The sequence below is a fragment of the Hippopotamus amphibius genome, chromosome 8 (genome assembly GCF_030028045.1).
Source record: "Hippopotamus amphibius kiboko isolate mHipAmp2 chromosome 8, mHipAmp2.hap2, whole genome shotgun sequence".
In the NCBI taxonomy this organism is placed as follows: domain Eukaryota; kingdom Metazoa; phylum Chordata; class Mammalia; order Artiodactyla; family Hippopotamidae; genus Hippopotamus; species Hippopotamus amphibius.
In genome coordinates, this window is record NC_080193.1 from 99,507,195 (window position 1) to 99,532,658 (window position 25,464).

General features: G+C 50.1%; 1 protein-coding gene across 4 annotated transcripts in view; it reads right to left on the bottom strand.

The window, feature by feature from the left end:
• NRP2 (neuropilin 2) overlaps window positions 1-25,464 on the bottom strand; it is a 112,931-nt gene that overhangs the window by 41,627 nt on the left and 45,840 nt on the right. For all 4 annotated transcript variants that reach the window (XM_057744367.1, XM_057744366.1, XM_057744369.1 and 1 more), the window contains exons 8-12: window positions 13,999-14,143; window positions 12,533-12,882; window positions 10,520-10,664; window positions 6,196-6,312; window positions 3,138-3,278 (exon numbers count right to left, since the gene is read on the bottom strand). In XM_057744367.1, coding sequence (XP_057600350.1) covers window positions 3,138-3,278; window positions 6,196-6,312; window positions 10,520-10,664; window positions 12,533-12,882; window positions 13,999-14,143 — 898 coding nt within the window. The remainder of the gene's footprint in view (window positions 1-3,137; window positions 3,279-6,195; window positions 6,313-10,519; window positions 10,665-12,532; window positions 12,883-13,998; window positions 14,144-25,464) is intronic.

The window sequence follows — 25,464 nt, forward strand, 5'->3', positions numbered from 1 at the left end:
TAAGAAACTATTACCACTAGCCAAAAGAACAGAACTAATTGCTTGCTTAAAAGGAAAAGGAAAGAAAAAACAAAACATGAGAAAAGAACTAAATCAGAAAACATCTAAGGAATGTAAGTAGTTTCCACAGACACTTCCAATCACATAGTCTGTGTATGATATTTCAACATGGCTATTTCCTTTTTTCTTGCTTCCCTTCTCCCTCTGCACTTGATGGAGACACCTCTTTTCTTAAGTGTAATTACTTTTGTTTACCTAACAAGGAGATAAAACCCATGGCACACGTCTCTTAGAGAGTGGAGTGGCCTCCTCTTTGCGGAGGGGCGAAGTGTGGGTGACACAGCAGCTTTCAGGTTTGACTTGGAAGGTCCCGGGACTCTGAACCCGTTAGCATTTGCCCTGCCCCTAACCAAGCACAGCTGTTTCCTTTCTCCCAACTGCTCCCCTCGGGGCCCCAAATTTTTTGAAGAAGAAGAAAGGACCACCCTGAACAGAAACGGCTTTCTATCCTCTCCTGCTTAGAGCCCAGTATCATGTTTTGTAAGGAGAAGGAAAATGGAAAATCCAGCACACGATTTTTTAAATCATCCGAGGATGGACAGAAGGGCTCTGAAAACAATATTATGATTTTGCTTTCTGGAGGTAGGGTCCGAGGGCCATTTTCCAAACTTCAGGGGTTCCACTGAAAGAGGAAAACAAGTATTTTCTTTCTCTATTTCTTAAGGGAGAAACAACATTAGATCTAGCAGTTCCTTATGGCCCTAATTTTCTTTTTGTCCCCAGCCAGCCAGCCAAAGGTTGGCCTTCTGCCTGCTCTGCGAGATTGCTCTGAGAAGCCCTCCCAAACCACAAGGTGTAATGAATCAAGTGGAAGGAGGGCAAGGATGAGGATTCCTAGCCTGCAGCCAGGGTCAGCCAATGGGGCGTCAGGTGAGGGTGAGGGCTGGGCGAGGAGGGGGCAGCGGGGACCACGTCAGATGGAGCGTATCTAAAAAGCTCTCCACAAAGTGTCACCTGCTAATTGGCGGCCTTGGAGCCTGGACAGGGATGACTTCAGGCATTCTTAGAGAAAATCTGCTCAGAGGAGTGCAAGGGAGCGAGCGGAATTATTAGAAAGAACCTGAGGATGGATGCTGAATAAGAGCCAGTAAATCTCCCCCGCTGTATCATCTACCTCCCTTTATTCAAAATGCCTCTGCCCAGCTGCCCCCTTGTACACACACACAAACCACAAACACACTCCAACACAAACATACAGACACACACACCAGACACACATATGTATTTACGAACACACAAAATCTACACAGAACAACATATGCACATACACACAAAACCCACCAATACCTTGAGAAAGAAACACATACACAAACATACACACACGACACCTACAATGCACAGACACACGCATATAAACATTATGCCCCCCCGCCCGGCAAGTCTCCTTTACGTTCGGATAAAAGGTGGGGGGTGGGAAAAAACAACCAATTAATTGGGCCAAGTCTCAAAGGAGAGGAAATGAAATGAAAAATTCAGGCTGGGTTATAAAAATAAGTATTTTTTTCCCAACGTGCAGGAGGCTCATTATATTAATTAAACATTATTGCAGTGAATGAGGCGGGGAGGGTGATTAAGGCTGGGATGGGGGTAAGTGTTCTCTCCTGTTGCCCGAGGCCGTGGTGATCTTCAGATATTCATCTCTCGGAGCACTCAAATGCTGAAGAGATAAACACTTGAAATATGAAAATGTTTTTCACCAGAGCAGATGCCGTGACCCTCCGGGAAAGCAAGTGCAGGCTGTGTCAGGAGGCGGCCTGAGGTGCTCTCCCAGCGTCTGTCCCATTGCCACCCCTGGGGACAAGGGGACATGGCCAGTCCTTGGGGTGAGGGGCAGCAGAGCAGCTCTGGGGGACTCTGCAGAAGGGGAGGCCCCTCCCCTCTTTCATTCTCGAGGCGGGCAACGTATGATCTACTAATTTCCAGAATTAACCCCTTTCCTCTCAAACGCTTATGGGGGCCTAAGGTCCAGGAACATTGAGAGCTAATGTGTGATGTGCTAGAGCAATGTGTGCTAAGTACTGGCTTGTGAGAGCCGACTGTGGAATTTTCTGTAATTTTGCAAGCCAGCTGTGAAATGCAAGCATTATTAACATTGAATTACATAAAGGTGCAATGAAATAAAGTATATGAAAAACAAAAGGAAATAAAGTCTCAAAATGCAATACTTCCTAATTACTGTAATACACTTTCCCGGTATGGACGATCCTGAAGTTATTTATATCTATTGTATCTGTGTGATGGGAAAAACTATCTAAGGCTGTGTCACTGTACTTCAACTCTACCTCTGATGTGGTCATGTTGGTAGCCTCCGTTCAACCACAGGGAGGATTTACATCACAGAGAGTGGCAAACATTAATTACAAAGCAGATTTTTTTTTTTTAAACCTGGAGAGCCGGTTGCTAACCATTTACTGGAACACCACTGTAAAAGCATACCACCGTGGAGAGAGCTGGACAACTCTTGCTTCTGCCTGTTTAGAAGCGCTAAAGGCCACCCCCGTCTACCAACAGTGGCAGGAGAGGCTCTGAAGTCTGGCTCTCTGAAACCAAGAGGGCAGCTTCACCGTATTCCGAGGACTGACAGGAGCACTCTTCAAGAGGCCAAGGGCCAGGCAGCTCTGCTAGACACCCACGGGCGCGCCCGTGTTTCAGGCCCTCGACTTGGCTTTCGACAGAAGTGATGATACCCTCCAAAAAGTATCCGTCGGACTTGGGGCCGGGAGTTTCCCAGTGAGCCATTTTAGGAAGAATATCCAGCTTGGAGTCACAAGGGGCTCTGTGCTGGTGACAGCGAGTGCCAGCTATGGGAACAAAGGGACATTGACTCATCCCCCTCCTAGGACCTCTCTCGCTCCCTCCCAGCTGCCAGGCTGCTCTGTAATCACAAGAGAGGGCCAGGAACCGCCAACCAGCGATTCCATAGGGTGACGTTGTCCGCAGAGACCGGTGGTTTGCGGGCAAAGAGCAGAGACTGTTCTCGGGTGGGACGTCACAAAGCCTGTCAGGGAATGTGGAGCTGCAAAACATGGCGCAGGCTGGCCTTAACCTGCTCGTTGCTTAACTCGCAGCTGGCTTACCTGGAAGCGTCCGGTCGCGGGGGCCGGCGCTGCCGGCCCAGGTGCCCCTGAGCCACTTGGCACGGTCATACATCCAACCACAGGGCTCCTCGGGGACATCAAAGTTGCAGTTGAATCCTGAAGGGAGCTGCAAATCTTTGTCTAAAAGGGAAAAAAAAAAACCCAAACAAGGCAAACGAAATGGGTTCGGAGAACAGCTACAGTGGTGCTATGTAAACGGCTGGCAAGGCCTACGGGGAGAGCAGGGAAAGAAACGGCTTCCGTGGCTTATTCATTTAACTCATGCTGGCGATTGTTGGCTTTCGGGTCGGCCTTTGGTCTCATCCTTCCCAGGCATGAACGCCAAGGCTGCCAGTGGTTCCCATAGTAAGCAATTATAAATGAGGCCACCAAATGGCTTCAGGCTCTCATCGGCCTCTTCTGTCCACCTTGGAGAGCAGACAAATGTGAACATCGCTGTTCCCTAAATGCCAGAGAAGAATGTCTCCCCAGTGCCTCAGTGGAAGGCGGGATCCTGCCAGCCTGGCTGTCAGCAGTGATGGGCAGCCCACTGGCATCCAGAGAGGCTGGAATTCAAAATGCGGGAGGTGCTGGCCAGCAGGGAGAAAGTGACCTTGGAAACAAGGAAGGTTTGTTTGCTCCCCTTCACCTCCCTGTGCCAGGCCTCTTGTTACAGAAGACGGGTCAGTTCAGCATCCCCAAGGAGGACACTGCCAGGAGGGCAATTTGGCACGTTAGGGTAAAACCAGGGGGCCAGACCAGCCTGCCACCCAGCTCAGCGCTGACCGGAGGAAAACCAATTTCACGTGGCCCTGAGCGCCTGAAGGCCAGGATTTCAGGGGCAGCAGAGAATGGAAACCTAAGAAGAGGCCACCCAGTGTCTTGTCCCCGTCTGCTTGGCTGTTCACTTCTGTGCGAACAGACTGAACCCAAAGAGTTTCTTCTGAGGTTCCACTCAGCTCTAAAAATCCAGTGTGAGCTGGTGCCAAACATGTGATTAAGTGGGGGGTGGGGTGGAACTGGAGGAAAGAGAGGAAACGGGAACCCAAATTTGGACTCTTGTCCGCAGTAGCTGCGGAGACAGCGGAAAAGTGTTGGCTGACGCTGGTAGCAGGGAGGAAGTGGGGTCTTTGGCCTTTTCACTTCCCTTCTCAGGGTTCCCAGAGAGGAATTTCCGTGGGGAAGGCAGGTTAGGAAGTCTAAAGGGAACAGCAGACCGGTGGAAACAAATTGCTCCCCCCCCGGGGGCGAGGAGGGCTCACCTCTGAGGGGAAGGGCACTGCTGGCCTCGGGGGCAGATTGCCACCAGGTCCTGCTCATGTCTCCCCTACCCAAGAAAGACTAGTTAACATTTGCCTACCCTTGGCCAACGTCAGCTTGAGTCAAGAAGAAACACATGGAATCTATTACCAAAGCATCAACCTGTGGCTTGGAAAAGTCAGCCCTTAGCCCTCACCATCCTCTTCTCCCGACAACGTCTAAATTTCTATTTTTCCGTTCAAAAATATGGAGTAATTCAATATACCATAACTCCTCTCTAATGTTTATATGCAGGCTGTATCTCAGGAACCCAATTCCACAAAGAGATCTTTTGCAAAAAATAAATAAATAAATAAATAAAAGAGAGAGAAGGGAGCAACCACCAAAGAAACCTCAAATGAAACAAACCACTATAAACGGGAAAATTATACTAAACTTCTGAAAGTTTGCAGCACAACCCTTAAATTTTCCTTTAGATTGCTATTTAGATAAAACCTCCTCCTTTTGCCCAGCACCAAGCTAACCCTGCTAATCCAACACCATACAGTAAATGAATGCACTCCCCTTCTGGCTCTCAAACTCTTTCCAACATGTCTTGGAAGATTCTCCAAGTCTCTTTCCCCTCTTCATAAAACAAAAACAAGTTCATTAAAATGTCAGAATTCTGTATTCAACTATCCCTGACCAAGAGTGTCCCCCCGCCCACACAATATACAAAAGCACATTCCTGAAAGCATGTGCATTAAATTATCATTGTACAGTCACACAACTTCAGCATTTATTTTTGGCTCTCCTCCCATTCTTCTCTGTAGCCAGTTTTGGGAGCCGTCCACTCCATCAGTGCAGTTCCTCATACTGTTAAGTGGCTAAGGGTGTGGGTTCCACAGATTTCACCATCTATCTACCTACTGACTCGGTGCTACATCTTTATGTCTCCATCACTTCCCAAGCCTCTTCACCAATCTTCCTTCATTTGATTTAATGAACGTTTAATAATGATCAGTAATTTACTGTAAATTGAGGCTGTCAAGCATTAAATTCTCGCCAAAAATGCCAGGTGTTCCAAAATTTGTGGTCTGTTAGGAATGTCCTCATTTTCTGTGACCTTAGCAGGAAGATATAAAATGTGATGTCCTTTTGGGCTCTGCCAATTACTGTTTTTACCTAACTTGGACATACTTAGAAGATAAAATGAAAATGCTAGAGATTTCCCACGTGGAGAGACTGATCGGAAATAAGGAGGCCCTAAGTTTTGAGGAACCGGTGAGGTGCCTTTTCGTAGTTCTGCCTTTGTCACTGACCTGCACTCGCCTCGTGGAGGATGGGATGCCCTATTTTAATAGTCATAATTGTCATGCTTTCTCAACCAGTAGTGGTGAAAGGCACAGGGGAATGCAGTTAAATCATGGTTAACTGCTGACTTAACCTGAGTCACCCAGATCACAGCCCTTGACTGTGCCATGGAGACCAGCTTAGCAGAAGGGGCGATCGTGGCTGTGGGTTCTAAAGGTATGAAGTGAGGGCTAGGAAAGGAGGCTTCTCAAAGGAGGTGTCCTCCTTGGATGGACCCTTATCTCAGCTGTTGGCCAGTGGGTTCATGCCCACATGGCTGTACTGATTGTTCCAATATCCGAATGCTTCCAGATGGGTTGTAAAGAGCCACTGCCCCAAGCCCCTAAGTACCACACCTCCCTGACCTCTGACCTAAGGGACTCCCAGGTCCCTGCCCCAGTCACGGGCCAGCCTCCACCACACCCGTGCCATCCTGGAAGATCTATGGCTCTGGCCACATCCTCACCATCTTCAAAGCTGCAGTTCTCCCCACACTCTGTGGCCTCCTCGTCAATGGGGTACGGGGTGGTGGTCTCTTCGCTCTTCATGGTGGGTCCCAGTGTCTCAACTGTTGGCTTTGAGTCTGCAGAAAGGCAAAGGAAGAGGAATGAATACCACACGCAGCAGCCTGTGTCAAAACGCAGCAGGAGGAAGATGCCAAATACTAAATCTCCTCTCCAAGGGTGGGCCTTCCAAGAAGGAAGAAGAAAGGAAAGCCAAGATGGACACACACACACACACATCCCTGAAGTCACTTCTGTGTGCTGTGAGGAAGTCAGGACCATGGCCTATATTAAGGAGAATGGTCCCACGCTGTAGCAACAGCCATAACAGAGGCACGAACACAAACCCACACTCTACTCCGCAGCAGAGGCCCAGAGCGCAGCGCGAAAGGTCACGCACACCAGGCAGCAACGAATGCAGGTGACGCGGACCCCGGGCAGGGCTCAACCATGCTCTGGGTGTTCTAAGACACACGTGTGGGTGACGCACACACCTACGCAAGGAAGGACACTCATCCAAAATGTCTTGGAAAAAATCTGGGTTAATGAAGTGAGCTTCCGGCCCTTGGAAAACGCCAGTCTGTGCACAGCCTCTCGGGCGGCTGCTGTCGTGCCTCCGCCTCAGCTCTGCTTCCATGTGAAACAGGCCTTTCCCCGTCTTCTCTGCCTCCTCTGAGTCAGACGGGTCTTTTTTGAACCAAAGCTAAGCCAACTTGGGGGCCCACCTGTTACAAGATAATCAGAAGCACAATGGCTGAAGTCATAGCCAAGCTAGACGGCTTGGGAGGTGTGACCCCAGACATTGCTGTTCGTGTTTGCACAAAACCGGATGGAAAAGAATACGGGCTCAAAGGGACGCAGGCTCCATTTGGCGGAAATAATTTGTGGCTGTGCCTTTAGGTCAGGGTGTGGCAAATTCAAACGCTTCCAGGAGGCAAACTGCTACTGTAAGGGAGGATGGCCGACTGGGGGCTGGGAGAGTAAAGGGTGGGAGAGGAGGTGGCAGAGGGACACCTGTTTTAAAGGAGGCCATCACCATGACTGGCTCCAGCAGATTGAGAAGCTGAGGGGAGGTGGCCCAGTGTGGCTAGATCTTGCAAAAACATTTTTTTTCCCTCACATGAAGCAAAAAAAAAAAAAAAAAAATCCCCAGGGAAAATCACCGGATTTGTCAATGTTGGCAACGTATTCAACATACAAGTAGCAGGCAACTCAACCTGGCTGGGCAAACATGGCTGCGGGCAATCAGTTCTGACCTTGGCTCCAGGTGATTCATCCACCCATCCATTCACTTGTTTATTTGCTCAAGGCAGTCATTCATTCAGCAACCGTGTATGAAGTGAATGAAACCATGAGTCAGGCACTGGGTGGGGCCAAAAGGAGCTCTGGTAACTGGTGTTCAAGTCCATGTGTTGTGGGGTGGGGTCTTCATCCCAGGGCTGCCCTCCAAAGAGACTTCCTGGATAAGCTTGTGCACGGGCTCCTCCCATTTCTATACATGTTCCTTTGCGCTATTGTACGTGATTAGGTGCCTTTGTCAGGCACCCTTCAGGATACCATTTAATAAAGCCGGGAGCTGAAGGAAATCGCTAAATACACTGAATAGCTTTTTCACGGTCGACTTCCCATCTTTCTGCTATTAAATACTACGCACACAACCTCTCATACTTCCCTTTGCTGGATCTGCCTCTTGCTCACAGTAAATAGCAAATAACCTCAAAGCGTCCTAATTTGTAAGTTCAAATTTGTCACTGTGTCATAGAATCTCAAACTCCATTGTAAAGCAAAGGGCAGCAAGGCAAGAAGTAATCATTTGAAACCAAACAAGTGAACAGGTGAAGCAGCCCTGTCAAATTATTTAGCTGCAGCAACTCAACCCAACCCATTGCTTTCCCTGTTATCCTTTTGGGGCAGGAATGAAGAAAGGAATAAGGACAAGTCACAGAAATGAGCGGAGATTTGGAACACAGAAAGCCACGTGGCCTGGGAGAGCTGTTCCTGGAAATGTCAGGTAGCAGAGGGGCTGAGCTGGGTGGCGGAGATACTGTTAAATCCAGGGGCACGGGGAGGGGGGGCCGGTGAGGCAAGGGGAGGGCAGGGCGTGTGAACGAAAGTGAGCAAACGGCAGCTGGTCTCCGTGTCCACTGTGTTTGTACTGGACACTTGGAGGTAACTGCCCATCAAACTACGCTCCCCGGCAATTGAAACCAGATGTCAGAGACTTCAAAGGGAAGGAGGCTGGGTGGAGGGTATCGAGCCCCTACTCTGACCTTCCAAGGAATGGCCAGGAGGACTTTGAAATGAGAAACCTGTTTCTGACCATCGCCGGTGTCATTTGGGCCAGCTTGTGGGGGGCCATAAGAGGAAAAGGCCATTAGCAATTGTCTAGCCGGTCATAAAGCAGGCCAGCCTGGGAGAGGCGTGGCATGGAGGGCCGGGGACAGGAGGGAAGTGTGAGTCAGTCCCCAGCTAGCTGAGTGGCCTCTGGCAAGTGGCTTCTCTCTCTGGGACTCAGTTTCCCCCTCTGTGAAAACTGGCCCGATCGGTGATTTTTTCCAAACCGTATGTCATCCTTGTTAATAGGCTGTGGATCAATTTCATGGGTCGCGACTAGCGTTTTAAAATAGGGACTATATATTGCAGAGTGTACTCATGTGCTGAGGATGAGCACTGCTTCGGGAACCTTTTGTTTCAGTCACATTTACTTATTATGACAATTTTATTAGGTGCCAGGCAGCAGGCTAAGTACTTCATTATTTTATTGACTCCACATGACAACTCGGGGCGGGGTGTAGATACACTACGGTCAGCCCTGTTCTTCGGCTAACATAACTGAGATCAGCAGAGGCAGGACTTGAACTTGGCAATCTGTCCCCAGAGTCCAGGTGCTTAACGATATATATTCCATATGCACTATATCTCATATGCACACACATGTGTGTGCTTGTGTGTGTGTGTGTGTGCACACATGCTTGTAAGTCAAGTGGGTCATGATATAAATTCATTTTACACTGTGCATGATGGTCAGAAACGCTTGGAAGCCGCTGGTCTAGCCCTCGGGTCCCCTGCATCTCTAACCCTGCCATTCTGGCCAGAAGCAGCCAGCTTGCGTCACTGTTGCAGGGCAGTGTTCGGCGCCTGCAAGAGGACAGGTGAGGCACACTCAGCAGGCTGCAGGGAACCTGGCCTCACTCCTGCGTGCAGGGGAGTAAAGTGTCTTCCCACTAAAATGTGTTCACTGGGGCTGCCTTCCGTCCAAAGGTGAGAAAGGCTAATGTGGACCCGATTCCCAGCCTGCGCGACTCAACGGGACTCCTCCACGGCGCCATCGCAACCACGCACAGGCAGCACTTTTCTCCCCGGGAGCCAAAAGCACGTCTCCGACATGCCCTTATTAATCCTTCACGATCCCCTGCTGGGTGAGCTGCTGACAGGTACGGCACAGCTAGGAAAATGCAGATACCTGGGGCCCGGGGTCCTGCCTGCTGCTCCTGCTGGCGCTGGCTCGGTGCACCCCCGAGCTGCGTTTGGCAAGCAGCGGGCGAGCCCCGGCTCCGGCTGAGATCTGCGCCAGCTCCACCCTGGGAGGAGAGCGGGGGCCTGGAGGGGAGGTGGGGCCCGACTCGGAAGGATGAACGGGGCGCTTCCCGGGAAACAAGGAGGGTGACCAGGATCAGCGGGCCTCGTCCTCGTTCAGGAGACGCCGAGGGAGCCTGGGACGCTGGTGGAGGCGGACCGAGCAAGGCTCCTGCCTCACACCGGGGAAGAAGTCAGGTTCCCTCGCAACAGGGTCCCTCCCGAGCAAATAAATGCCTTTTACAGATGTGACTTCGAAATGGAAATGAAGTCTCTTAGCCACTGACATCTGGAGGCCAGATTCAGACATAAACCTATTACTTTATTATCATGAGTGTTTTTTTTTTCCCTTCCCTAAATCAACAGCCACAGCCCTCTGGCCTGAAGAGTCAGGGTCTAATTGAATTAAGGTGGGTAGTGTGTGGTTATGATTTGTTTTTGAGAGACTGGGGTTGGAGGACTGAAATGATCCTTTAAAAATGACAAAGCACATCCCCTGAGAAACTGTCCTGAGTCCAGAGGCTGCAGTGCCTGTGGTCTGAGATAGAACAAGGTGGTGCCCAGGACAAGCAGAGGGCTGCAGGGTTTTGAACGGATGAGGCTTCACCCCTCCACCCTGTCCTGTCATGGTCTGACCTCCTCTCAGGCCATCCCAGGAAGCGCGGTCATGAGACCATGTCAGTGAGACCTGCAGTGGAAAGAAGGCCTTACCTGTCCAGTCACAGCCCAGCACCTCCAGTCGCATCCCGATGCCCGCGGGCGACCACCTCTCGGGGTACACGCGCACATACTGTGCCAGGACAGGGTCGAACCTCCGGATATCAGGGGTGTCGTAGTGCATGTTCCCTTCAAATAGCTGCAGGGGAGACAGGCCGCGCAGCCCTTCTTAGGTGGGACCCCTCCTCACGCCTCCCTTCTGCCCCTTCCTCCCGCCTCCCCGCCCCACCCCTCACATCCAACCAGATGGCAGCTTCAGAGTTCATTCATGGTCACTGCACATGACGGTTCATGGGAGCCCCATTCTCAGACCAAGGTTTTTATTCATGTGGGAGGTAGTCAGGCTCCCAGAAACATGGAAAATAGGGAGCAGATGAAAGTGGTAATTGTCGGGTTCTGTTCTCTATCCTGAGAGTGAAACTGGGGACTCAAAATTCGGCTCTGAGTGAGTCTTAAGCGGGACTTGGCTAGAGAGGAGGGAAGGGCATTTAGGCTGTCTTGCCTGTTCTGAAGTTCTCAGTTTATCAGTAAAAGAAGTTCTTTCCCTGATGCTTAAAAGTCTCGATTTAGAAAGTCCCAGCATGAAAATCTAGACTTAGAAAGTCCCAGGTCCCTGAGAGGCGGAAGAGAAAGTGACCTTCTCTAGGCTAATGACAATTTCTATTGATAGTCTGAGACTGTGTTCCCCCAACCCTGGTTGAGTGGAAGAAATTCTGTCAAAGGAAACCTCGTCCAAAGCCACACTACATGAAACTGACGACAGTGGGGCTGCCCTGGCTGAAGCCAGGTGGGGAACCCAACCCAGAGCACACCTGGGAACCAGTGACTTGGGGAACGTTAGCGTGCAGGTGTGCCAGGGGCTGAAGTTGCTTAGCATCTAGAAATGCGGCAGAGCCACCTCATTTTGCAGGATGCCCAGGATTCCAAAAGAGGGGCGCTGTTGAGGGCAGGCTCTGACCCTGGCTAAGATCATCTCCTTTCCCAGGCCCCCAGAATGGTCAAGAAGAGCCAGGGTCAGCTGTCCCCAGGGGAGCCTGTGGTCTGACTTCTGCTCCATCCACTGAAGGTTCCAGTTACCAAGCCCTGAGCCTTTCCAAGCCTCTGGAATTATGAGCTGGGAGTTTACATCAGCATTGCAAAACCTCCAACCCAGCCCTCGCCTCTGCATTAAGAATGGAAACATTTGCTTAGCAAAGGGGGCTAAACAGAGACATGTGATACCCCTTCCTTAATAGGGGGCCCTGCTCTTCTGAGGAAATCGAGGGGTAACTTAGCACTGAGGATCAGAACGACTGGCTGATTGGGAGAGGAGCCTGGAGAGGGACAGAGGCGTGATGTCCTCTCCCTTTCCTAGGGCTCCTTGGTGCCCTGTGTTGAGGGCTGACTTTCAGTTCTCCGATGGCAGGAGGGCCTGCACTCTTGGCTTGGAGTTAGTTTCTCTTGCCTCTTCCCAGCCTCCATGTGAGTGGCCGGAAAGATCTAAGCAGTCAAGCCCAGGAAAATACAAAGGAGTGTAGCAACACTCGGAAAAACACAGTTGTTTTTGGAAGTAATTCCCTAGTTTCTATAGTTGAGCCTCCAAGAACCACATCCCCTTTGGATGTCTGGCCAGTTCCAAGGAAACTTTATCTGAAAGAGGGTATAAAGAGTGTCGAAGTTACTAGAAAGGCAGTATTGAGTAGCTGGGCTCTGGGGTGAGACTTGTGTCTGAATCATGGCTCTGCCACATGTATTGTGTGACCCTGGGCATGACATCAAGCCTCAGTTTTGTCGTCTCTAAAATGGGAGGGATGAAAGGATCTACCTTCTAGAGATGTTGCAAGGGTTAAAATAAGGCATTTAGCAGAGGGCCTGGCATGAAGTAATCTCTCAGTTAATACTTGTTTGACTGGCTTATGGGGGTGGTGATGACCGTCTAGATGGGAAATCAACACCTTCCCCCCCCCGCCCCCCAATCAACCTTCCTGTTTTGGGGCAAGGTTCAGGAGTCCTCCGGGAACATCCTACCTTTGGCTGCTGGGTCCTGGGGTCCTGGATGTGCTCCCAGTCCTTGCCATTTAGGCTGTAGGAGACTTTGAACTTGCGCACAAATGCCCTGGCCTCCACCGCCGCGATGCTATCTCCTCCGCGGGCCCCCTGGATGATGACACCTTTCACGGTCTTGGGCGCTCCCAGGTCTACCTGGAGCCATTCCTCGCCCGGCTGGGCCTGAGGGAGCCGAGGGAACCAGCCTGAGCGGCTGCTGACCAGGCGGGCAGCACTGGGGCTCCAAAGGTACTCACGGGTGGAGGAGGCAGAGATCTGGGAGTCAGCAATGAGGCCTGAGAGCATCCCCAGCATGTTGGAGCAGGGGGCATCTGCAGAGAGGGAGGAAGATACAAGAGGTCATGCTGGCACCCTACTAGCTGGGACCACTCCTGTCCGTAGGGAGCTGTCCAAGAACCTGACTGTCAAACACTTCAAGTCAGCACTGATTTCTATGCATTTCAAGGTGGAAGAGATTGTGGTTAAGAGCCTGGCTGGGCACTAGACTGCCTAGATTCATGTTTGCTTTGTCACTTGCTAGCTGTATGACCTTGAGAAAATGATTGAAGTGCTCTGTACCTCAGTTTCCCCAGGCCTAAAGGAAGGCTAATAATAGTACTTACCTCTTGCGGGTGTTGCAAGGATTCCATCAGTGACTATCTAAAAGTTCTCAGCACAGTGCCTGGCATGGCTGAGCATCTTATGCTGTTGGCCAAAGCCTCTCACATCCTTGTTGGTGACACAGTCCCCACGAACCCTCCGGGGGTGATAAGCGTAGGGGAGCTCAGCTGATCAGTGAATTGTTACCTAGGAGATTGTTTCCCCGTCTAGACGCAACCCTTCCTGGGGCCAGATCTTTACTTCCATGTGTATCATCACAGCTCTTTTCCGTCTTGCATCCTCCGCACATGCTGTTGCCTCTACCCAAAATGCTCTTCCCCTCAGTCACCATCCGACTACCTTTCACTCAGCCCGTGGAGCTTAAGTGTCACACCCTTAGAAAGGCTGTCCCTAAACTTTCAATCAACACTCAGTGAGGAACCCTCCGTCACTCTCGGAGCATCCTGTCCTTTTTCTTCACACACGCATCTTAGGGTAGAATGATCCCTGCGCTTGCATTTGTTTATTGTCTATCTTGCCCACCAGCATTCAGAAACCTCACCTGCTTGTTCCCTTCTCTTATCCACTTCCAGCTCCCAGCTTGAGGCCCAGCATACAGCGGGCCTTCTGTAAGTGAACGCGTGAGCGGAGCAGGCGTGAAGAAATGGTACCCGGCAAGGCAGGGTCTAGAGCCAGTGTGCATTCAGTACCCCGTACAGGGAGTTATAGGTAAAAGCGAGCCTTCCGTTAAGGTCATGTGGTGCAAACATGCTGTTTGCAGAGGCTGGAAGGAGGAGCATCGCCCAGGACACTGTCCGCTCCCCAACCTCACAGGAGCCCCACTTCACCTGTGACCCGGCAGCCGAACAGCTCCAGGCGGAGGGCAATGCCCGAATGCCAGGTCTGCGGGCGGACCCTGACGAAGCGTGTCAGCAGCGGCGAGTGCAGCTTGTTCAGGACCACCTCCGTGGCGTCGTTATTGGCTTGGAAGACCTGCAACATCACACGCGAATCCATGTTATTGAAACTCCTGTGTGTAGTTGAGCCACGCAGTCTTTGATGGAGTGGGGGAAGTTCTGTTCAACTTTATTTCCCTTAAGCTTAAAAATCATCACTGGGTTTGTTGTTTGGGGCTGTTTTAGAAACACCGTGAAAAAAATTTAATTTCTCACACTGCTCTAACTTGAAAACAATACATGGTCTTCACAGAAAAATTTTGGAGGGAAGGAAAATTTTGCCTCTGGGCCTGGGGGCAAGCAGAGGAAGGCACTATGAAAAGGGAAATGCTTTCAGAAGCCGAGAGAGGGGGTGGGGGGAAGTAGAATATCCTTTAAAAATGGAGCAACAATGTCATCTTTTAGGGCTTGTGGACCTCTCTCACTACCTTGAACTTGATTTTCCCTTTTTCTCAGGTTGCAGGCATATAGAAAGATTTGCAGGGTATTTTATAATCAGAGTGTGCTTCGCAAGTGTTTTTGTTAGTTACTTAGAGGCCTCCCTGCTCCGTGAACGGGTGAGAGGGTGGGGGCACCGTTTACCCCCCGGTGCCCCCGTGTCAATCAACACTTTCTTGGTTCTTTCTGGTCTTTGTTGTAGGGTCAGGGTTGCAGACAGACCCTTGGAGTCCTGCTCTGGCTTCCTCTCACTGTAGTCCCCGCCCCGCACTGAAATCCATCCCTGTCCCCATCTGACCAATGCATCTCTTATGGGAGGAAAGGCTTTTCGGAGTAGCTTCTAATCCAACATGGTAGAAGCAAGTCCTAGCTTACCAGATGGCCCAAATCAATAACTGCCATATGGACCTTATGCTTTTTGTGCTCTCCATTAAGAAAAGAAAAAATAGTAGCTGGAACAAGTACACCTGAGTTTCTCTTGGTTTCCCTGGATAAGAATGGAGGGAAAAACCAACTAACTATCACTTCTAGATCATACCTGTCATAGCTCTAACAACCCAATGACTGTAAGTCCACTCACAGCCAACTCTGCAACGAGTAGCAATTTCTCCTGGGGAGGGGGACGAGCTCCTTCAGCTCATGGCGCCTATAACATGTGAGCTCTTTGGGCACTGACAGGCCTGGGACAAGGAAGATGGGGAAACCGGTATATTGAAATGCCATTGAGCCAGACTGTGTAAACACAAGTAGGCCTACAACATCCTGGGAAGTAGGTTCTATTATTTTCCCTTTATTGATGAAAAAACTGAGGCTCAGAGACGTCTGTCTGGATCTCAAGCCCTTGCCGTGTTTTGAAACTTCAGGCTTGTGGTTTTCTCCCTTGACTCTCACCTCTTTTACATTTGCAGTGTTTATGGTGGTGGCTAGGAGTCATGGAGCCCTTACGGTCCCCAAGCATGGGTGGAATGGAGGTAGAGTTCAGTGATGTGCTTGCTTCCAGTGTGTTTATAATCCCCACGTAGAATGCTCTGGGTAACAGCAAAGAGAAGCACAGAAGCTTAGAGCTAATTAACAACGTGGTCCTTGCTTCCTGAGGAACTGTAACTAGGAACTCTGCCATTTGGCAACCTTGAACCTTCTGTATTTCCCACTTGCTAAGGTCAAAAGTGAGAGCCATTAATAGCACCCCACGGATGGTGGCTGTGAAGGCTAAAAGCCATCATGTCTTTTGCAACCAAATGAGGGGAAGTGGCCTGTTTAAGAGAAACAGAGGAAAGGAGAGGAGGAAACACATTTCCCCGGATCACGGTATTCAGTTGAAACCTCTTGTTTCTGGTGCTGAGCCCACTGATTCCAGGGGAGATCCCCGCACCCGCAGCCCCAGCCTTGCTGCTCCTTCTCCTGCCCCGGGGAGCCTCCACCCTGGTCCTCAGGCCGCCAGTTTCCTCCTCCGCTGCCTTGCTGGCTGCCAGGAGCACCAAGGCAGGACTGTGTGCCCAGCCATGCCCCCCGGCTTCAGTCTGGCTGCTTCCCACGTAGTGACTGAGGACAAAGAGGGCCGAGAAGAACAAGCGAGGGAAGAGAAAGGGCCGCGCATGCAGAAGGAAAGACGTTTAGAGCCAGACACCTGAGAGCAGGCCTAAGGGAAGAGAGAGGTGCCTGAACCTCTGTGATCTACCGTGGGGAGGGACCACTGGAAGGAGGGCCCAAGGTGCAGCACGACCAAGGCCTCGCCATGCCCGGCCCTGGGCTTCCTCCGCAGCTCTGAGGAAGGGGATGGAGGCACTGAACCCAAGGGAAAGCGATGAATCAGTTCTCCTAGAATTCGGAATGAGGCTGAATTGTTTGTGTTTGTGTTTTGTTTTGGCAGGGAAGAAGCAGATGCAGCCCTCTGCTTATTTCAGACGGGTGCCGTGAGCAGTGCAGGGTCCCCACTGGCCCGCTCCCTGAGGATGGTGACGGTAGCTGTGTGTGGCCTCCAGCAGGAGACGCTAAGGAGCTCATAAGCCTGGGGTGGGGGTGGGCGCTTGATGTGCCACGTGAATACATAATTGGAGTGTCGAGGGGATGCGACCTTTAACCCAGCTGTGAGTCCACAGCATACGCACCACGCGGGTACCGTTTAGAAACACAGCACGGCTCACGTGTTTTCAATACCCAGTTTTATCTTATCTGACCCCTTCCCTCCTCAGCCTTGGCAGACAACACCAAGAAACCTTTTCTCTCCTGCCTCAGTAAGGAAACGACTGTGTCTTTGGACTGCCCTGGGGAGGCCGGCCGCGTGTGGGCGTGAGGGGGCATGAGCGGGCATGAGCGTGGGTACGCATCTGGGGAGGGGGCTGGTCTTCCCACGGACGCGTGTGGCCACAGGCTCGGGCAAGCCCCCTGGATCTCCGCCTACGATGGCATCGGTCAGAAAGGGAGGCGGGCACACGGTTTATCTACCTGAGGACATCTACCTGGTGCTCAGATTGACCGTCACTCTGCTGTTCAGGTGTGCTCACTCTTCTCCCACCCCTGGAACCAAACGAAGCTTCTTTCAACGCGACCTCAAGTTATCCTTCCTGTTTCCGAGCCTAGTTCCTCTTCGACATCGTGTTTATCCTTGATCTTGTGCTCGTAACTGCCCCCTGCCCTTTGGACCCCTGGCTGAAGGAATACCACCTTACTTTAATAAACTTTTTATATACCTCTCACTCTGAGGTGGGCATAGTGGGAAAAAAGTCCAAACATCACTGAACCGGGAGCCAGACTCTGCTGTTAATTAGCCCCTAAGTGTGGGCAAATACCTCTACCTGCCCCAGGTCCCAACTTCCTTCTCTATGAAGGGAGGGGATTGTATGAGCTGATTTGTAAGGTTCGTTCCGGCACCCAGGTTCTAAGGCTTTCTTCACAAGAGTTCCTCGTTTAGAACTGCCTTGGGAGTGTCCCACTTTCTAACCCGGCATTTTAGTTACCATCGTCCCTTGTAGCCTAAGTGCTCTTGTGGACAAGTGATGTGGACTTTCATATACTTCAAACAGTGCCCGGAACACATGGTGACTGCCACACTCAGAGAGAGAATATACCTTGTTGATGTTTTGGTTCAATAACAGTTCAGATTATAAATAATGAAGAGTAATAAATAACAACACCTTCGTCCTTACATATTGTTTTTTGCCCAAAGATATCAAAGTGCAATTTATGAAAGTCCATTTTTAATGAAATATTAAGCCGTTTCTATTTCTCCTGACCCAATGGATTTACAAGGTCTCTATTTTTCTCCCTGTACCGCCCTATTTATAGCTGGTAAATGCTATCATATATTATACATCTTTATGACTTTCTCAATGCTTCTGTGGTTTCAGAATCACCCTTCATATGTTTTCTGATCAAATTCTCTGAGATGGATTCTTGGCTTCCAGTCTGGGCATTGCAAGGTAAGGAGTTGCGTGCTTGGGAAATGATGCCAGGAAATTGGTTTTACTCCCTATTTCCTGCCGACTCACTGAATCACTACCGGCAAATCAATAAACCTTAGATACCTTGGTTTCTCCTTCAGGAAAATAAAGTCAATAACTGGCTTGCAGATAGACACTAAACTTTACCAGCCCTCCCTGCTGGCTCCAGTGCCTGCACCACACCCAGGACAGACGTTGGACTGGAAGCTATGTCACAAGCAATAAATAGGTCTTTGTTCAACTGGGGGAAGTTCAAGTTCTGAAAGCCATTGCCTCTCAAATCCCACCTCAGAGCCAGGCATTTTCAGGCCACAACTTTGCAGTGAGGAGTCCATATTGCTGAGAAAACCCAGCGGCTTGTCAGCGTACGGCACACCCAGACAGACATATGCCAAACGTGATAATCACATTTTAACATCTGCTTTACAAGCTGGATGTCACAGATGGTATACATTTTTGTTAATTTTAAAAGAAAAATGTTAATGTGGTTGCTGTCCTGCCCACAGGAAAACCAGAAATGTGTTCAAGGTGACCCTAGCTTTCTTAAGAGGTGGGGATGGCGTTGATTATGTTGTGATCACTTTATATATGTATAAAGCTATGTTGGACATAAAGGTTTCTTCAGTGCCCTTCTGTAAACCAAGTTTAAAACACAATTCAGGGCACGAAGTGGTCTGGATAATCCGCCTGGTGCCTCGCTGAGTTCTGAACATAATCCAACACTCTCCGACTGATTCTTGAGACCGTGGACTCATTTGCAGTAAGACAGAATCAGCAACCAGCGGCATGTCATGGGTTTCTGATTTGCCCCTTGGGGGGAGGGGGGCCTCTGCCAGTGAAACTGGCTGCTATCCAATATCCCAGTGTGGTTGTTATCTACAACCCCCCCTCATTTTCCCCCCCCAGAAAAAGAAAATCAACATGTTTCGACCACTCCTGTGAGCTTGCAAGGCATAGACTATAATACTACGTAAAAAAAAAAAATTGAAGAAAATAATATGTATACTCTAATAAGAAACACCTAACCAGAAAGCATCACCGATGGTTTCTGAGGTCACCTTTTCTCTCTCATCCCATTTCTAGTCCCAGCCACCTCGCTCTGCGGACCCCTCCCGAAGTCCTCTTTGAAGAATATGCATTCACTCAGGCACTGCTGAGAGCAGCGAGCGTGTCACTGTCTACCTTGGAGGCCTCTACGTGGGGGGATTCTCCGCCAGCCCGACATCCCACTCCCATACACCGTTCATCTCTGCCGGCAACATCTGGGTGCCCAGGCCAGCGTAGATGCTCCACGTCCATCAAAGTCTTTGAGATCCTTGGTGGAAGGCCACAGGGCAGGCTTATGGCGCTCCTGGCTGTTTAACCTTCCTCCCTGAGGCGGGCCCTTTGGCCCACACATGCAGGCCCTCATTATGTGCACGGCCTCCCACCCGACAGGACTGCACTATTCCGCCTGCACGTGCCCATCACTTCATTACCTGTGGTGTGACCTACAGTTTATTTCTATTTTGCTGTAAATACCTGAACACAGCCAGCTCCAGGGACCACACAGAAAGCAGGAAATTTTTCAAAGACAACACAGTGTTGGAGCCCTGAGGTAGAAATTGTGCAGGAGATCTTTTTCTTCCTTTTTAAAAAAATAAATATTTCTCTCCGCTAATAAATGTTTCATTGCGTCCAAAGTTTGCCTTTTCAATCTACTTGGCACAGACACTCAAGGAGGAGAACAAAGCAGGCAGCGAAGAGAGGTGGCAGGAATGGAGGGCAGAGATGGGGGAAACCAGGAGCAGATATTAAAAATTCGTCTCAGGAACGATGGTACCGACTCATCCTCACTGCAGAACCTAGTGCTGGCCCTCCCTCTCCCAGCCTCTTCCCTTGCATTTCCTCTAAAACCAGCCATTGGGGCTACACGTAGAAATAAATTGTTAATCATTGAATGCCATCCTGTTTAATTAATTTGTTGCACCAAACAGGCGGTGGGGGGTGGCAGGGTGCTGCTGCTGCACTCAGAGAAAATGATGTTCAGGTAATAGACATTTTTTCTTCCTGTTTGTAAATCATGGTCCTGACATGTCTCTCTTAAAACTCTTCCTTAAAGACTATAAAAATTTTTTAAAGCTGCTTTCATTCTAGTGAATGTGGGAACTTAGCCAGATACAGAATCAGAAGGGATGTCTCTCTCACGGATAAATATATATCTATGAGAGACAGAGGGATTTTAAGGGAGGGAAGGGATGCGGGTAGAGCAAAAGACATTCCCTAACCACCAAATGCTCCTTTATGACCACGATGCCCTCCTGCCTCCTCCTCCTTTACTTTCGGGCTGCTTTTGTCATCAAGGAGTTTTGCGGATGTCAGGGAGGAGACAGAGGAGCAGGAGCTTGTGGCGGAGTGTCGGGCGGGGGCGGGGCCGGAGGTGGGTGGCATGTGCACATCCCCATCTGTGTGTGCCTTGCGGGGCCCCTTAGATTTACTGCGGGATTATGTTACCCCCTTCGAGACACTGAGCCCTGGAACATAGCACACCAACAGGATTAGGGTTTCAGGATTTGAGACAGGAAAGCATGAGGGAGGAGAAGAGAGGAGGGCAGCTCAGGGATTTGGGGCTGGAGGAGAGATGGGCTGGGGGAGCGTGGAGCATCAGAGTGAGGAGGGGCCGGAAGTCCTGCGGTGATGGTGGGGTAGAAACAGACATTCTGCCTGGGTGGGAAGGGCCTCCACGCTGAAACCCTTCTAAAACAACACGGCTACATTATTTAAGGAGGCACCTTTGACTTCCAGGTGGGGAAGAAAGCAGAATGCACAGGGTCCAGGGAAGGACGTTGCTGGATCTACCTGCCACCTGTACTCCTCTTCTTGATGGAATCTCAAGAAACCAGAAAGCAGGGAACCGGTGATGGCAAAGAACCTGACAGCCCACCTGGTGAGGTGTTCACACCCCTGCTCATCTGGGGATGCTTGGGTTAGGGCAAAGTGAGTGTTTTCGCAGCCCAAGCAAAATCACAGTGCCATTTCATATCCCCTGTTATCTGCTCTGTCCCACTGGCCCCTGTGCACAGTGGGGCCGGAGAAGCATGAGGGATTTAGCATCAAGGCTGTAAGCGCCAGGGAGGCTGGCCTCAGCTCCCAGAGACGATTCAGCACCCGTGGGAGTTGGGTGAAACCAGCCACGGGAGCCTGATGGAGAAAAGGTTCCAAGCTTACGTATAATGAAATTTTCCCTGGAGCTTCCTAAGTGGAGAGGCTAAAGGTCTGAGCTCATTCCATGGCAAATGGATAAGGGACAAACTTAATTACCAAGGGCCCTGGATTCTTCTTGGTTATAACTGAGGGGGGCAGATAAACTGGGGGACTTGAGTTTGGAAAGGACATTGGTCCTCTTCTAAACATACATAACCCTAGACGATGCAATCCTACCCAGGACTTCTAAAGTCTGATGCCCACTGCTAGCTGATGGCTTGAGTCATTGTCTTAATCTTATATACAATAAACAAAATTATTACAGTAAAAAGGAAAAGGGAAAGCCAGTCATCCACCGGGAGGCTTAAAAAAAGGTATTTTTTGAAAACCCCAAAAATTTCATAGAAGGAATAATTGCTAACTGAAGAATGAGGGGTATGACTGTTCGTCTGAGGCAGCTCAAGTACAGGCTCCATCGGATGCAGGAGCGGTCTGGATGACTTATCAGGTCCCTTCCAGACCTATGATTGTAAGAGGCAGATAAATCTCCCATGGGGCCTTGTTACTTTTTAAATTGATAACTTGCTTTTGCCCAAGAAGAGCTCTGAGGGTCTAATACATTAATTACATCTGCAGAGAGCCTTCCATCTGAGGGTCCCAAGGTGCTCTGAAACAGTAGCTACAGTACCATTCCACTTGCACAGATGGAAACACTGAGGCATGGAGCTGTGAAGAGAAATTTCCAAGGTCACATAGTGCATCAGCCAAGGAGATCTGAAAAAGGATGCAACATGGTTCTAATCGTTAGGCGACTGATTTGGGGGGTGTGGTTTTATGACGCCACTCTCTCCTCCTAAGTCTCTGATAATTTCACGGAGGGTTTTAAATTCTCAAATGGCTTTCGCAACGATTTATTTTAATTTGGAACGTAAATATAGAACAGAGGTTTTTTGAAGTAGGGGATTTATTTGTTCTGATGTGGCCAAATCAAACGCCAAGCAACTTCCTTCAACACTACATCTCAGGATTCTGTGATGGGGCCTAAAATCCAAAATGCTGAGCCCAGTGCTTGGAGCCACACCCTCCAAGCAGGACTTGCCTTCAGATCTGCATGAATATGCACCCCTTTCGACCCCTGCCCTTAACACCAAGGAAGCCAATTTCCCTCTGGATGCAAGACAGTGAGCCAGACCTGATCAGATTATGGACACACTGGCCTGATGTCAAAGCCTGGTGACCGGTGCCTTCCACAGGGACTCCATGGTTCTCCTTGTCCCTGGCGAAAACTGCTTTGCCTGAGAGCTTCACTTCCACAGTCTGAAACACTGTTAAGTTCTGAAGCAAATAAGCCAGTGCCTGAGCGTTCTCCGAGCCCTTTGGAAGTCATTGTTACGTTCACATGATGAGTTTGGTGCATTTCTGCCACTCATTATGGGGTCATTCTGAAAACTCTCAGATTCAGACTTTACTTGACCCCTGTCCTCACCCTCCCAGCCTCAATCTGGCCATCAGGATACAGATAGCACCCAAAAGACTCTTTCTTTTAGCCCAGATTTCTTCCAAATACATCAGAACAGCCCAGCAACACTGTGACTAAGAGCAAGGTAACCAGAACAATGTCAGCAAGAAAGATGCCCATGTTTACCAAATAAAGGAGGATTGAAATCAAGGGCTTTTGCTTAGATGTATAAGGGTACGGCCTCTGTCCTCCTGCCCTGACACCAGCCTCCATCTCACTGCCTCCAGCCCAGAGTCATGGAACCAGCATCTCAGAGGTGAGCAGGATCTTGGCCAAGGCCTCGTGCCTTCCAGCTCCTTCCATCTTTCTCCACGTCCCTCCCTTGGTTTGTGTGTACATAATTGTGCCTATAATTATAGACACACACACGAACCTTATACTATTGTATCTACGACGCTATGTCTATGTTTGGGGTGTTATTAATACAGCTGGGGAAGCCCAAAGCAGTAGTTTTATGCTTGTGGTTTCTGAAGAAATATATGTGAAGCAATTTGTATAATCTAAGGGAGCACATGGGCTGGATATGGCTCTAAGAGGTAGAAGCGCTCTCTGCCTTGTGGTTACATCATAGATATGCATAAGGAGGGTCCCCCCAAAGGAAAATCACACGTTCCGTTTTTTTTATGGCATGTGGAGTTGGAGAAGGATTTGAGGATGTGCTGTACATGTTGCTTGCGCAACTGGGCTGCGTTTTGCCAGGAGGATGCTTGCAATACCCCTTGGCAGGAAGTCTTCCCCCTACAGGCTCAGGCTTTGCCACAGCCCAGCCTGGGTCCAAATCGTAAACAGTGTGGTGCAAGGGACCAGCACAGCCACCCCCCACCACCCTAAGTGCTCATTAATCTTGTTTCTCTCTAACGTCCCCAATTCCCTGGTCTCTGGTATACCATACTGGTGTTGACAGTGACCAGGGAATTGAAATCAAGTTCCCACATTTCTGCCCCAAATATCACTATCCCCTCCTCACACCCTGTGCCCTGGTTCCTGTCTGCAAACCCTCCCCCTGCCCCACAGAGCAGAGCAGCCTGCTGCCTCCACCTCTGCTGGGCTTTGCTCACATGTCCTGCTGGCTGAATTCCGCTTTCAAGCCCACCACTTAGCACCAGCTAGCTTGGCACGGCGCCCACCATCCAGCGGTTACAAAGAGAAACTCAGTCGTAGCACCTGGCGTCGACGAAGCCTCTCCCCGCACTGCCCCTGAGTCCCCTCCTTACCCCGCCTCCCCTCATGGCATCAAATCAAATTGCAGCAGACTTGACAAATCTATTTGGCATGGTTCACTCAACTATTTCAACCCGAACAGCCAGAGCGCTGCGCTGATGCGCCACGAACGGTGCGGAATCTGCACATTCAGTACAGACGTCTGGGAGCAGATCTGCTAACGAAGGAGCAGCAGAGATCACCCTTGGAGGCGAGGACCCGGCAGGTCTCCGCCCTCACCTGCCACACCCGCGGGGAGGACGAGAGAGCATGGGGAAGGGGCAATGCTTAATTGGCAGGCTTTCCATTCTCCTGCTTCCTTCTAGGTGCCAAGGAGATGAATTTCTAATGGGGACAGAAAGGGCTTTTCCTCTGCCCAAGCGCCCTTCCCATGGGCAGGATTGATTCACTAAAAAGCCAAACAACAACAACAACAAAACAAAAATGAAATTACCCCTTGGCTCCTCGGGAAAGAAGTTTAGCCATGGGTGAGGAGTCAAAGGAGAGAGAGAGGAAAAAAGAGAGGAGGATGTATCTGATATACAGAAGTTGAGAAGAATGGTTCTAAAGGAGCCCAGAAAGCTAAATTCAGTTCTCAGGAATATCTTCCCTGCAGAACGAATACCAGGGATAAAGCCAGGGAGGACAGCATTCTATCAAAATGTGCAGTGCTAAGGTATTTCCAAAAGCAGATTTCCTACAAATGGTGTTTTAAATAGCATCCCGGTCCATCTGCGTGCTTTTAAAATCGGCTTATGCGACAGTATCCTTCTGGCCAGTGCTGCTTAGTCATTGAGCCTGCACAGGGAAGTGGTCAGGGGAAGCTCTTCCTCCTCCCCAGTACCCACCCCGACCCAGCTGCTGGCCCTCACCTGCCTGGCAAGAGCTTCTGGGTTCTACCAGTTTCTTACCGAAAAAGGAGGGTGGAGAGAAAGGGCGTGAAAAGGAGAGGGCTGGGATGGGGACTCAGTCCATGGTGCTGCTAGTACCCCATGCCGACTCTGGCTTGCCACGTCCAAGCAGCATTTGGTAACTCTTCATGAAACAAAGGCAGGCAATGAGAAACCAGACCTGCCTCAACACGTCAAGATGGGGAAGCCTTTCAATTGCTAAGTCTCTCACTTTCTTTATCTGTGAAGTGGGGAGAGTGTGTGTGTGTGTGTGTGTGTGTGTGTGTGTGAGAGAGAGAGAGAGAGAGAGACCTGGTACTATCTAGAAGCCATGATTTCAGATGAATGGTGCCACGTTACTATGGCGATCTTAATTTTCAAAAATCCACTGCTTTAGAAACTCACATTTCCCGAATGAAACAGTGCCAACATTATAGTTTGGGATTTTCTGGGTCCAAGCTTTCCAGTTACACCAGCAAGAGCAAGCTGCATTGGGGCAGTGACAGGTGCCGAGGGGACCCTGTTTGGAAAAGACCTTTGACCTCTCTAGGTTGGGCCACCTGCGTCCCATTTTGATAACCCACCACCTGATAGACAAGGGGGCTGCTGGGACTGTGGCACGAAGGGGAGAGACCCTTTCCCTCAGTCCCCAATTCATTTAGGAAGGATGAGAGCTCTCCTCTGAGAC